Source organism: Euleptes europaea, chromosome 2, assembly GCF_029931775.1.
Source record: "Euleptes europaea isolate rEulEur1 chromosome 2, rEulEur1.hap1, whole genome shotgun sequence".
Classification (NCBI taxonomy): Eukaryota; Metazoa; Chordata; class Lepidosauria; order Squamata; family Sphaerodactylidae; genus Euleptes; species Euleptes europaea.
This window is the reverse complement of record NC_079313.1, coordinates 53078437-53092688: the sequence shown is the minus strand read 5'-3', so window position 1 is coordinate 53092688 and position 14252 is coordinate 53078437. Positions and strand designations below refer to the sequence as shown.

General features: G+C 41.0%; 1 protein-coding gene across 3 annotated transcripts in view; it reads left to right on the top strand.

Annotated features, from left to right (window-relative positions):
* The window catches only part of PRKACB (protein kinase cAMP-activated catalytic subunit beta), a 95280-nt gene extending 87782 nt beyond the window's left edge, over nucleotides 1-7498 (top strand). For all 3 annotated transcript variants that reach the window (XM_056867433.1, XM_056867432.1, XM_056867434.1), the window contains exons 9-10: nucleotides 1058-1222; nucleotides 6427-7498. In XM_056867433.1, the coding sequence (XP_056723411.1) occupies nucleotides 1058-1222; nucleotides 6427-6552 (291 nt within the window). In that variant the 3' untranslated portion in view covers nucleotides 6553-7498. The remainder of the gene's footprint in view (nucleotides 1-1057; nucleotides 1223-6426) is intronic.
* The last annotated feature ends 6754 nt before the right edge of the window (nucleotides 7499-14252 follow it).

The window sequence follows — 14252 nt, the reverse complement described above, 5'->3', positions numbered from 1 at the left end:
CTCTTCATGCACTCAATGCCAGAAGATTTCAGGTTCAGTACAGCTGGTTTACAGTGCATAGAAGGCTGAAGCAGCAGCTTCTTCAGATACTGCTTCGGGGTGGGTGGATGCGGCAAGACTGTGTTTATAGGAATGCTGAACTAAACTGTCCATTCCATGTGGAGGTCCTTTACAATAGGGCTCATGCCTCTTTTGCTGCTTTCCTTGCCACTACAGATGTCTAATACTTCTGTAAGCAGCAACCTGGTCCTCCTGTCCACATTCTTCTGGCATTGCCCCATAGATGTGGACTTCATGGGGGAAACATCTGTTTGAGAGAGTTGTCTTTTAATTTGGTGACAAGCCCACACGCACCTCCATGGTAGGTGACCTTGCTTTCTCCCATGCGGGTTTGCACAGAAGCCACAAAGATGAAAAACAACGTTGCACTTAGCTGTAACTATTGTTCATTGAGTGGGCTTCTGTGCAGGCACGCATCTCTCCCTCCTTTTCCCACTGTGGGCTACTGCTTAGTGGCTATGGTGGTCTTCCACAGCGGTGAAGGGAGAACTGAGGGAGGAGCCCTCCTCCCCCCTCTGTCACGTGACCGTTGGGCAGGAAGCCAGCTGGCTCTCAGCCTGGGATGGAGGGGAGGGGGAGCGCTCCAGGCGCTCTGAAGTTCCTCAAAGCTTTCTAGTTCTCCGTGGCTGGCCTGTGCAAGCGCAGATCCCATGTGTGCCTGCACAGAAGACCACTCGATGAACAACAGTTACAGGTAAGTGTACAGGTAAGTGTTGTTTTTACTAGGGGGGAGTTACAGTTACAGGTAAGTGTAACTGTACAGGTAACACTTACAGGTAAGTGTTGCTTTTACTGGGGGAGAGAAGAGAAGGAGATGTGAGACTGCTGTTTTGTATTGCCTAATCCTAACCTAACTCTGTTCTGAGTTGTATTAATAGGCTGTCTTTCCCAGTTCCTTTACATTACAGTTTTACTTCTAAAGCATAAACCATATCATTTCCCTTTTATTTTGAAAGTTGCTTGTGTTGTGGTAGTAAAAATGTGGTATGTTTTGTAGGTACGATTCCCATCTCACTTCAGTTCAGACCTTAAGGATCTACTAAGAAATTTACTCCAGGTAGACTTGACCAAACGTTATGGAAATCTCAAGAATGGTGTAAATGACATAAAAAACCACAAATGGTTTGCCACTACAGATTGGATTGCTATTTATCAGAGGAAGGTAAGATTCTTTCAGATAAAATTAGTGTGAAAAGAAATTGGAAGGAAAAGTTCTGTGTCCTTCTTCAATTAAGATTAGCACATAGTGTTTTAAAAATCTAAGAATGGGCTTTCTGCCTTGATCTTGAAGTAGTAAAATATTCATTTAGTGCAATTCTTCATGTTTCCTTTAAACCAGAAGGGAGGCGATCCTGGACTTAATACTCTGTGGTGCTGCCAGTGACTTAGTGCAGGATGTAGATGTAGTTGAGCCAGATGGCAATAGTGACCACAATGGCATCAAATTTAATTTATATGTATATGAGAAAGTGCCTGGGAAATCTCACACAATTACCTTTGACTTTAAAAGAGGGGACTTCTCTAAAGTGAGAAACCTGGTAAAGAGGAAGTTGAAAAGAACAGTTAGGAGGGTTAAATGTCTGGAAAAGGCTTGGGGTTTACTCAAGTCCACATTACTAGAGGCTCAGCTAGATTGTATACCACAGGTCAGAAAAGGTGGTAATAAGTCTAAGAGCTCACCATAGGTAAGGTGAAGGAAGCTATTAGAGAAAAAATCTTCCTTCAGAAACTGGATGGATTGCCCAAATGAGGGAAACAAAAGCAAACACAAACTTGCACAAAGGAAATGCAAGCAAACAATTAGAGATGCAAAAAAAAAAGATCTTTGAGGGACATATCGCTAAAAACATCAAGACCAACAATAAGAAATTTTTTAACTATATGAGGATTAGGAAACCAGCTAGGGAAGCGGTTGGACCATTGGATGACAATGGGAGTAAAGGAACACTAAGGGTGGATAAAGCGATTGCTGAGAAACTAAATGAATTCTTCTCAGTGTCTTCACTGTTGAAGATACAGGGCAGATACCTTCTCCTGAACAGAGGTTTTGGGGAGGGGAGAATTAGGAACTGGGACAAATAGTGGTACCAAGGCAGAAAGTCCTAGAACGTCTAGACAAACTGCAAACTAACAAGTCACAGGGACCAGACGGCATTCATCCTATTCTTCAAGAACTCAAATGGGAAATTGCTAAACTCCTAACAATGATCTGTAACATGTCTCTTAGATCAGCCTCTGTACCAGAGGACTGGAGAATGGCCAATGTAACACCCATTTATAAAAACGGTTCCGGAGGAACCTAAGAAATTACAGGCCAGTTAACTTAACGTCTGTTCCAGGTAAATTAATGGAAAGCATTATTAAAGATAGAATTATCAAGCATAGCGAAGGACAAGCCCTGCTGAACAAAACCCAACATGGCTTCTGTAGAGGTAGGTTCTGTCTCACTAACCTTTTAGAGTTAAGTGTCAGTAAGCATGTGGACGGGAATGAGCCTGTGGACATTGTGTATTTGGATTTCCAAAATGTATTTGACAGAGTGCCCCAACAAATACACCTAAGCAAATTTCATAGCCATGGGATAAGACTATGAAGTCCTCTTATGGATTGAAAGCTGTCTGAAAAATAGGAAGCAGAGAGTAGGAATCAGTGATGAGTTCTCACAGTGATGGGATGTGAGAGCAGTGGGGTCCCTCAGGGATCTGTGTTGGAACCAGTGCTTTTCAACCTGTTCATCAGTGACCTGCAGTTGGGGGTGAACAGCGAGGTGGCCAAGTTTGCAGAGGACACCAAATTATTTAGAATGGTTAAAACAAAAACAGACTGTGAAGAGTTCCAAAAGGATCTCTACAAACTGAACAAATGGGCATTAAAATGGCAAATGAGATTCAGTGTGAGCAAGTGTAAAGTGATGCATGTTGGGGCAAAAAATCCCGACTTCATATATACACTGATGGGATCTGTACTGGCAGTGACAGACCAAGAAAGGGATCTTGGGGTGGTAGTGGATTGCTCGATGAAGATGTCAACCCAATGTGAAGTTCCTGTGAAAAAGGCAAATTCAATGCTGGCCATAATTAGACAAGAAATAGAGAATAAAACTGCTGTTATCAGACTGCCCTTGTACAAATCTATGGTGAGACCACACTTCGAATACTGTTATAACAACCCCACTTCTTATTATTATCTCCCAGTAATCAGTATTTGGTGCTGAGGGAGAGAGGGATCGTCTTCTAGTTATTTTGCCAGAGGATGTTATGTGGAGATTCTTTTTCTCCTTCTCCAGTTCCCGCCAGACTTTACCTCAGAGAGAAATAGGACACAAGAGGCTTCTTAAAGTTAATAAAGTAAACAGGATTTTTTTTTAGGGATTTTGAGGCAAGGCTGAATTGGAGGGAAAGCACAAAACCATATATATATTCACTTCAGAGGAAGAGAGCTTAGTTTAGATTTAGCTTAGTTGTTACACAAGATGTCTTTAGCTTAGATGTTTCTCAAGTTAAGTTTCTTCAGTTCTTAGGTTACGAGCTTAGTTCTGTTCCTCAGAACTCATACAGATTCAGTTCCACAGACTCTGTCCCCAGTCTAGCTATCAGGAATGGAGAGAATTTCAATCTCTATTCCCAGAGAACATACAGAAGTATGGGGATTTACCAAAATCCCTCTTCCAGTTCTCACTGAAGTCCCCCACACCAGTGGCAGTAATCCTCTACACCACCCTGCAACCGGAATAACTCTGTCCCAGAGACTAATTCCTCTTTGTGACCTGAGAAAGGGCCCTTTCCCACCCAGTCTCAATCTTGCCACTTCACAGGTGGTGTGTTCCAATAGCTTTGGGTACACTGAACCCTTAGGTTCACAGAGTTGTTCACAGCTTCCTGTCACACAGGTTCACAAGCTTAGAATCACTCAAGCTTCTTCTCAGTCTAGTTACCAAGCTCAGAATTCTCTCAGAACTCAGAGTGCCAGTTTTTTGGCTCTGCCCATTCTTGGTATCTTAGCTTCTGCTGAAGATTAACCCCTTGTTCATCACAACTGTGTACAGTTGTGATCATCACACTTAAAAAAAGATATTGCAGAGCTTGAGAAGGTGCAGGAAAGAGCAACCAAAATGATCAGGGGACTAGAGCAACTGCCCTGTGAGGAGCAGTGAAAATGCTTAGGGCTGTTTAGCTTGGAAAGAAGGCAGTTAAGGGGAGTCATGATAGAGGTCTATAAAATTATGTGTGGTATAGAGAGTGGACAGGGAGAAGCTTTTCTCCCTCTCATAATACTAGAACACAGGGTCATCTGCTGAAGCAGGAGGGTGAGAGATTCAAAACAGATAAAAGGAAGTATTTCTTCACACAATGCATAGTTAAATTGTGGAACTCCCTGCCCCAAAATGTGGTGATGGCTGCCAATTTGGAAGGCTTTAAGAGGGGAGTGGACATGTTCATGGAGGAAAGGGGTATTCATTGCTACTACTAAAAATTTATACTAGTCATGATGCATATCTATTCTCTCCAGGATCAGAGGAGCATGCCTGTTATATTAGGTACTGTGGAACACAGGCAAGATAATGCTGCTGCAGTCATCTTGTTTGCGGGTTTCCTAGAGGCACCTTGTGGGCCACTGTGTGAACAGTCTGCTGGACTTGATGGACCTTGGTCTGATCCTGCATGGCCTTTCTTATGTTCTTAATTTTTTATGTTTTAGAGACACAATAGCCTGCTTCTGTGCAAAAACACTTTAAAAAGCTGAATCTCAAATCCAACAATAGTTTATAAAAAGAAACTGGTGTTTTAGCTACGCAACATGACAGTACAGTAGTAGTTATAATCAGTAATGCATTAATTATAACAAGACAGGCTACAATTAACACCTCAATGTATTCTTTTTAAGGAAGACCTCTTAAGCAAATGTTCACTGCGAAATGGGTGATTTTATCCTCTACATTTTAAAATTTCCATTTATTCCATAATTTGTGTTGTGAAATTTCCTTTTTGCCTTAAGCAATTGGTTCCTATTTCATCAAAATTCATTATTTATGAAAATGTCAGTATTCCAATGCTGCAGGCACTTAAACAATTCTTGGAATGATAAGCCATAATTTTCACCAAGTTTCATTGGGATATGTGTTAGTACATGTGGAGGTCCCCGAAGGACTTGCAGGGGCATCTCATTTTCTCCTCCACTATTATTTCCTCTTTCCCTTCCCTGACAGCCCCCATAGCCTCTCCCCTTTTCTTGTTTCCTTCTCTCCTTTCCACCCACCAGCCAACCTTCTTTTATCTGTTCCCGTATCTTCAGCTTTCCCTCTTTCCATTCCCTGGCAGCCTTTACCCAGGAAAACTATGACCTGTTATATGATTCCAGTTGTTGGGCATGGTGGGGAGCCTGCAAGGACTTGCAGTGGGCACCTCGCTTTCCCCTGTATCCCACTTCCCACACTATTTCCTCTTTCCCACCATCTGGCAACCCTCATCCTTACCTTTCCCTGCTTCTGTCCTTCCCAACCCACCAACAAACCTACAGTTAATCTGCCATCAAAGTTCAGCTGTATTTATTAGTAATTTACTTCGTTTGTACCCCCACCTGTCTCCACAATGAGGATCCAAAGCAGTTTATATTATTCTCCTGTCTACCATTTTTATCAGGTTAAGCTGAGAATGTGTAAATGGCTTCTGTTATTGGTGGGGACGGGACCCCCCATGTTTGTTAGGTTTTGTTGCTGTTAAGATGTCAGATTTTTCTGAAATCCTATTTTTTCAGGTTTATAGAAAGAACGGTCTTGTGTGTTCCTGCATTGAGTCTCTGGATTTAAGTATCCACTGACGTGCCCTAGCTCACAATTAGGTATATTGATAAGAGTGGTAGAAGACTGCATCTGACACCCCACCAGCCCACACATCTCTTGGGCTTCTCCACTTAACCTAGTTTTTCTATCTGGAAATAGTTGGAGCAAATCTGAATAGCAACATTAAATAGATTTAGCCTTTTTTCTATAATATGGCCAAAGTATGTTTGTAAAATTGGCTTTTTTGAAATTGTATAGTCCCGTTTTGTGCAGATCTGAATTTGTCTTTCTGAAAGCTGAATAAGAAAACTCACCACCAGTGATATTCTAAAAGGTTTTCTGTGTTTATGGTTCTTTTAAAAAATTCTGCATCCAAAAAGGATGCGATATCCAAAAAAAAAAAAAAAAAAACCGTCTTTGTCCATGAACTATCAGTTCTGTAATTAATCTATTTTACTTGATTCAGGTGGTCTCAAACTTTTTGTTATAGTAGCTTCCCTGTCAGAAACCTTTTGTTAAAAGTTTGTATTCTGGCTAATTGTTTTGGTTTGGCACTTAAAATTTTCATGTTTATGTTTCACATGTAGGTGGAAGCTCCATTCATACCAAAGTGTAGAGGCCCTGGAGATACCAGCAACTTTGATGACTATGAGGAAGAAGATATTCGTGTGTCTCTAACAGAGAAGTGTGCAAAGGAATTTGCTGACTTTTAGTACTTGCTGGAGGATAACAGGACATCAGGGCTCATATTGGGATCTTTGTACTCTGTTAACTCATGAGGTGGAGCTGAGACCATCATATGTCAAAACAATTACCTAGTTACTTCATTCCACAAAGCTGACTGAGGTCTTTATTGCCATCTTCCATGTGTGCAGTTTGCACCAACCCTTATAACTAGGCACAATTAAGCAAGCACGTTTTGTGCTATAACACAGATTATAGACCACTTTTCCTACTTACCCTTTTGGTTTCTGTAATTTCCTTTTGGTTTCTGTGTATTGTTGATTTCTCTCTCCTGTCCTCTTTTAAAATGAAGTAGCTTTTTACCCAAGAATGCTCCATTTTATTTTGAACAGTGTATTTGTGCAAATGATACTGAAGGTATTCTGGATAGCGTGACTTAGACCGAAGTAAAAGATAAGTGTCGCTTCTAGTCTGTGCCAGCTAATCCTTCTGTGTCTGTCAAATGTCTGAGGCTACAGTTCATAAGTTTGTATTTTTTTTTAGTAGCTTGGACTAAATCTAGCCGATCATTAGCGGTTTTGAAGGTAGCATTTATTGCCATATGAGTGTATGCTAAATGACTTAAACACATCTTCCTGGAGACTGACCAAACTTAGTTAGTATCGAAATTGGACAGCTTGTGTAAGGTACATAGATAGATCCCGTGCCTTGGTTTTCTACATGCTGGCAGTCCTTCTCCCTGCCTCATACTGCTTTTTCCCTCCCTGGGCAGTAGGTAGATATGCCACAAGCATACTGTGCCATGGGAAGCACCATCTCAATAAGCAGGAGCAATCCCATCCAGCCTGGGCTTTGGACCATATTTAATCATGCTTAATTTACCGTCATTTCAATAAGTAGCTATCTAAATGGCTTTTTATCACCCTAGAACCTGAAACACAAGGTTTGGTCAGTATTGTCAAACTAGGACTGTTTTTTTTTTTTTTTTTTTTTAAGTTCAATGTTGGGGCTCCTGAAATATTTCACATTTCAACCCTTTTTTATTGAGGGGGGAAAACATATTTTCTTTTTTTAAACCTCTTTAGCTATGAGAATAAATGGTGTAGCAAATGGAAAATTTAGTATTAAAATATCAATGTGTTGCTAGATAAACCTGGTATTTCTGTTAACTATGAAGAGTAAAAGAAGTAAATGCCAAGTTTTTATTCTGGTATACTATATTAGTAAATTGAGGATGGAGTGCTGCTCCAATCATGGTTCCTAATTGCAGCACTTCGTTTGCATGGAAGGGGAGAGACAAAGTTCAAAGCTGCCACCATCGGTGATGTGGTGTCTTCATTTCTTTCTTTCAGTGAAATGGAATGTACGGTCACGCAGAGACTCATTTGGGTTGAGTTAAGCTTTGTTATGATCTCACCAACTGACTTAAAAGGGTATTGCTGCCATGTGCTAGCATCCAGCACTTTTACACACACTTATTTCAGTGTTTGTTAACAATCAATGGCTCAGTACACAATCTTGTGCTTTTAAAACTTTTTAGTTGAGCACTCAGTTTCTGGTAACTCAGTGGCCAGACTTAGGATGGCACATTAGTATGGCTTAAAACGAACTAGGCTTATGTTTTATGATCAATTTACCTGTATACAAGAATGACGTCTTTTTATTAAAACTGATCTAGACTGGTATGTAGTCATGGGTGTTCTGTAGAAGGCTGATGCAGATAAGACTACTGGCATTGCTTCCTTTTATTCTCTATGACACTCCTTTAAAAGAACCTCTGTAGACATTTTACAGCCTGAAATGAGATGTACCAGAGAACATTCTTGTGTGTCTTTTTAAGTTGTCAGGCAGTTTTGCACAACACCCTCCTTAGAAGTCTGTTTGCCATTTTTGCCCACCCTGGTCTACGTAATGTGCAAAACAAGCATTCGATACTTTGCAGTAGCAAATTTTATGTAATAAATATACTGTCACATTAATAAAATTAAAGAAATTATTTGTATGAAAAATGTTAAATCTTTTGTATTTCATTTAGACTGAGGACATGCTGTTGTATGCTAGCTGTATACGATAAATTCTACATAGCTTTGTTTATGGACTTGAAAAGATTTTAATAAATGCTGGAGATCATTGTTTTGATTCTATTATGACTTTCAGCCATTACTTTGATCTGATAACATACAAGATGTTTTATCTTGTGTGTGCGTGTGTATTTAAAACAAAAAGGTTGTGAGACTTCATTCTGGATATCCATTAAGAGATGCAAGGAACGAATTCCAGCATGTCTGAGATTTCAACTCTGGATGGACATTTTTGAAATACCCTCTTAATTCTTTATAATGCTGTACTTAACTATTAAAATGTGTTAAATGGAAGGTGAAAATCAAGGTAATCTTAAAATGGAGTACTAGACTGGAAATAAAAGGAGTTTGGCAATAGACAAGGAGGTGTCATTCACATCACATTGGAGTACAATTTTGGCAGTGTGTTAAATGGCCCTACCGTAAATATATAAAAGCCACAAGAATATCATGATGCCTGTATTTAAATTTAAAATTCCTTTCCACCATATGAAATACTGTATATTTGACAGTAGAGACTTCTTGATTTTACACAATTGAGGAATTAAGTGTTGGACTGTGTGGTATCTTTTAACTGTACTCTAGTTGTATGTAACTCTCATTTTCAACATAAAGAATTGTATCTCATTAAGTAAATTGCTTCTTTTATTTTCTTGTCAGCTTCATTAAAACCCTTGTTTTTAAACCCTTTTAAGTATTTTTCTGATTTCTTTATAGATAATTAGTTTGCTTACAATAGTATTCAATACAGTAAAAGTTTATATACAAAAGTGCAAATTAAATAATATTCAACACTGCATAAAGGCTGTGCTGCTTCTTTATAAGCTATGATATCTCATGCGTTCTGCCCAGAGTACATGCTGAAGGTGGGATTGAGAAATTCCTGCTGCAAGTGGAAAGGCAGCTGCATTCACCAGGGGTGGTAGTGTGTGTATGTATGTGTCTGCTTTGTCAATTCCTTCCATTGTTTCAGACTCCCATATCCCACATTCTTCCTGAGAGTCTCCCAACCTGCAAGAGCAGTATTTCAGGAAGCTCAAGGCGGAGGGTGGGTGGGGGGAGGGAGGGGATATGTCTTCAAGTAGAGTTCCAGTTACATATCTTTGGAGTCCAACTCTCAATGCTGTATGCTATTGTTGGAAGGTTTTGAAGAGTAAGTTTCACATAGCCTATAACAGTTTTATTTAGGCCTGACTCCCAGTTTCACCAGCAGTGTGAAAGTTGCTTTATAGTAATACTGTGGGTTTGGATTCCATGTGAAAAAACGTTGAAGTATTAATTTTTATTTTATTTCTACCCCGTCCTTTCCTGGCCAAGGCCAGACTCAGGGCGACTAACAACGATATAATTTACATTTGTTAAAACATCAACGATAGATAGATTTTGTGTGTGTGTGTGTAAAGGGCCATCAAGTCGCAGCCGACTTATGGTGACCCCTTTTTGGGGGTTTTCATGGCAAGAGACTAACAGAGGTGGTTTGCCAGTGCCTTCCTCTGCACAGCAACCCTGGTATTCTTTGGTGGTCTCCCATCCAAGTACTAACCAGGGCTGACCCTGCTTAGCTTCTGAGATCTGACGAGATCAGGCTAGCCTGGGCCATCCAGGGATGGATGGATGGATAGATGAAATTTGGTTGATATCAACAATAATTACGCTTAAAAACTGAGGTTAAAAATGCCGCCCTATAAGTGGTTCCTCATTTTGATTTAAGCAGGTTAAGTGAGGGAAACATTCTTAATCAGGGAGAGAGACTGGTCCTGGAGGGGATAACAGGAAGCGTGAGGTCTAATTTGGGTCCATCAAAAGAACTAGAGAAGAACCATAAAGGAGGGGAAAAGGTGGGAAACAAGGAAGAGGAGAGGGAGGGAAGAAAGATGAAGGAAAAAAGGGAAGGAGAGGAAAGAATGGAGACCAGCTGATGTAAATCGTCACTGTCCTCAACTATAGGCCGGGTGGAATATCTCTGTCTTACAGGCCCTGCAGAACTGAGCTAGGTCCCTCAGGGCCCAGGTCTCACTCAACAGAGTTCCACCAGGACAGGCAGATATTTCTTGGGCCAAGGACCACTAGGAGGTTATTTTCAGATGAGCACAATTCTCTTAGAGGGGTGTAGGTTCCCCATTCCATTCAGTTAGAGCAGCCACCACCCTTTAAAAAAAATATTGTGATGGAGTGTATAAAAAATAGTTTTAACTGCTTAGGAAGTTGACTGAAGTGTGGAAGTATGCATATAAAATTGTTTTGTTTTATAAATGGCAACTTCACCACTAGCTTAACAGTCAAATTGGGAGTTGGGGTTCAACGTATTTTCACAGAGAGGGCATTGTCAATTGTTGTGATTCTGCTGGAGAAACAAGGTAATGCATCTCCAAAAACACTTTCTTCCATTTTCATTTAGCCCAGAAGATGGCTCCCTACCTTGACTCGGCCGATCTGGCCTCTGTGACCTCAAGACTAGACTATTGTAACACACTGTACCCTTGAAGTCAACTCAGAAATTCCAGCATGCCACTGCTTGGTTACTATCAGGAGCTAGGTAGAGTATGCCTATTACACCCATTCTGCAATCACTTCATCTTACCTACAGGATGACTCCCCAGCTAAGCTCCATCAAAAATGCTTAGGTTTTATGGACTCTGGAGCGGTGGACTCTGATCTGGAGAACTGAGTTTGATTCCGACTCCTCCACATGAGCAGTGGATGCTAATCTGGTGAACCAGGTTGGTTTCTCCACTCCTACACATGCAGACAGCTGGGTGACCTTGGGCTAGTCACACTCAGCTCCACCTACCTCACAGGGTGTCTGTTGTGGGGAGGCGGAGGGATTGTAAGCCAGTTTGATTCTTCCTTAGAGAAAGTCGGCATATGACTTCTGATATGACTTCTTTTTGCATTGTTTCTCATTTTTATAATCTTAGTTCTGTCACATTGCTTCTGAGATCTCTCGTGCTATTTGGTTACATTGTTTTACACTATGGAAACCGCCTTGAGTCTGAGAGAAAGGAAGTCAATAAAGTAAATAAAAAATGCTTCAACTTTTGCTAAAATTGCTTGCTAGTGTGCATTACAGAAAGCATATCTTGCTCATATTAGGAGACCTCCAATAGTGACTAATTTGCTTTCCAACACAATGCAATGGCTTGGACCACAGAAGATCAAGGACTGCCTATTCCTGTACCATCCTGGCTGTCAGCTAAGAGTAGACACAAATGAAGCAGTTTACTTTTTTTGTCTGCTCTGTAACATGAATTATGTTGTTTTACATGCTTTTTGCCTGAATGTTGGAAGGAAAATCTACCACCTGTTTTCATAGCTTGTGCTTACTAGTTTTCCTTGATGCATTCTTTTCTGTGTTCATGTATAGTTCCTACTGCTAGCTCTTGTTCTGCCTTCTCCTTCCATTGTACCTGACAATCCTCTGAAAGACCATTATAACCCCTCAACATCCTTTTAAAGTTATGGACGTTTTCTTGGGATGCAATTGTCTTGTTGGTGTTATTTCCATATTACTACTCCATATTTCACCTTCACATACTGGTGCTGTGATTGTACCCATGAATGAAGAGATGGGCTTTATGTAGCGCATATCAGAATTCAGCCTTTTCTACAATACTGTCAGACAGGTTAAATCTGTACTGTTAGCATAAATTGTTTTGAGTACAGCATTTAAGTTTATTGGCATGATATTTTTGCTCCTAATTCCAGAGTTCTGCTTTTACGTTAACAAAGGCAAATAAATACTTCTGCAGGAATTATTCAGGTGCCATCCTGCTGCAATGCATATTTTATACAGGACTGCTTCCCCTTAAAGAACACAAGCTCTATGATGGATAACCCATACTTGTGCTTTCTGAAATGTCACTAGTTCTCGAGAGAGAGAGAGAAACACAAAAATGAATGCTGGGACAGAGAAAAGCCGTTAGTGGTTATGTAACTAAGTAGTGCAGAGACTGGTCTGTGCTTAGTTTAGTGGATTGGATTTGGATGTGAGAAACCCAAATTCAGACCTAATCTAGATTAAGCCCTTCTGTTTGTACACTGCCAACAATGTAACACTTCATGCAGCTGAAAGGGTGGGCTATAGCTCATGAAGTCTCATGCTGCAATAAATGTATTAGTCTTCAAGATACCACAAGATTGGGGGGGGGGGTTTACATTGCAGTTAGAAGGCTTTAATGGATTTAATACCCTTTCAATTGTAACTCCTGAGCCTGTTAAGTGTACATGTACCATGTATCAGAGACTTACACTAGCTTACTTTCTGAATCTCTTCTACTTCCAACATAGAGAGATTGCACCCCCTCCCAGAGAGGTATATTGTGTGTTTGTGGGGGGGGGGTGCCCTGAAGTCAGAGACTGCTGTTCCAGAAGCACCTGGCTGCATTCGATGAGTACAAATCTCTCGAGACCAGATCGTATGTATCCGAGAGTGTTCAAATAACTTTCTAGAGAGCTTGCAGAGCCTTTATCCATTGTCTTCAAGACTCCTTGGAGGACGGGAGATGTGCCACAAGACAGGAGGAGGGCGAATGTTATCCCAATCTTTAAAAAAAAAAAAGGAGGAGGAGGAGGAATGGCCCATGAAACTATAGGCCAGTCAGACTGACCTCTGTCCCAGGGAAGATACTGGAGCAGATTTAAAAGGGGTTAATCTGTGAGCATCTGAAGGACAACTTGGTGATCCAGAAAAGTAAGCACAAATTTGTCCCCAACAGGTCCTGCCAGACCAACCTAGTTTCCTTCTTTGATTGAGCAACAGGCTTACTGGATTGTGGGGACACCACTGACGTTTTTGACAAGGTTCCCTGTGATGTTCTGATGGGTAAACTGGAGAACTGCATACAGGACTCCAGAATAGTAAGGTGGATAGGGAACTGGTTGGAGAACCACACCCAAAGAGTTGCATTTCATCTGATTGGAGGGAGGTGTCCAGTGGGGTGCCACAGGGCTTGGTTATAGGCCCTGTACTTTTCAATATTTTTATAAATGATCTGCATGAGGAGGTGGAGGGACTACTAATTAAATTTGCAGATGACTCCAAATTGGGATGAGTAGCGAACACACGGCAGATATAGAATTCAACAAGATCTGAACACACTGGAAAAGTGGGCAGATGTGAACAAGATGCAATTCAACAAGGATAAATGCAGAGTTCTACATCTGGGTAACAAAAATGAGAAACACGCATACTGGATAAACGTCTGGGTAGCAGGGTGTGTGAACAAGTTCTTGGGATACAGGTGGACTGTAAGCTGAATATGAACAGTCAGTGTGATGCAATGGCAAAAAAAGGCTAACACGGTCTTTGGGTGAATCAACAGAGGCATAACATTCACAATGCAAGATATCATAGTCCTGCTGTACACTGCATGGGTCAGACCACACCTGGAGTACTGTGTGCAGTTCTGGAGTACGATGTGCAGTTCACTTCAAAAAGGATGTGTCAAAATGGAGCGGTTGCAGAGGAGAGCGACGGAGCCTGGAGACCAAGCTCTACAAGGAAAGACTGAGGGACTTCAGAATGTTCAGTCTGGAGGAGGTTGAAGGGAGACATGATTGCTCTCTTTAAGTATTTGAAGGACAGTCACTTAGACGAAGCCAGGGAGCTGTTCCTGTTGGCCGCAGAGGACAGGACTCACAATTATATT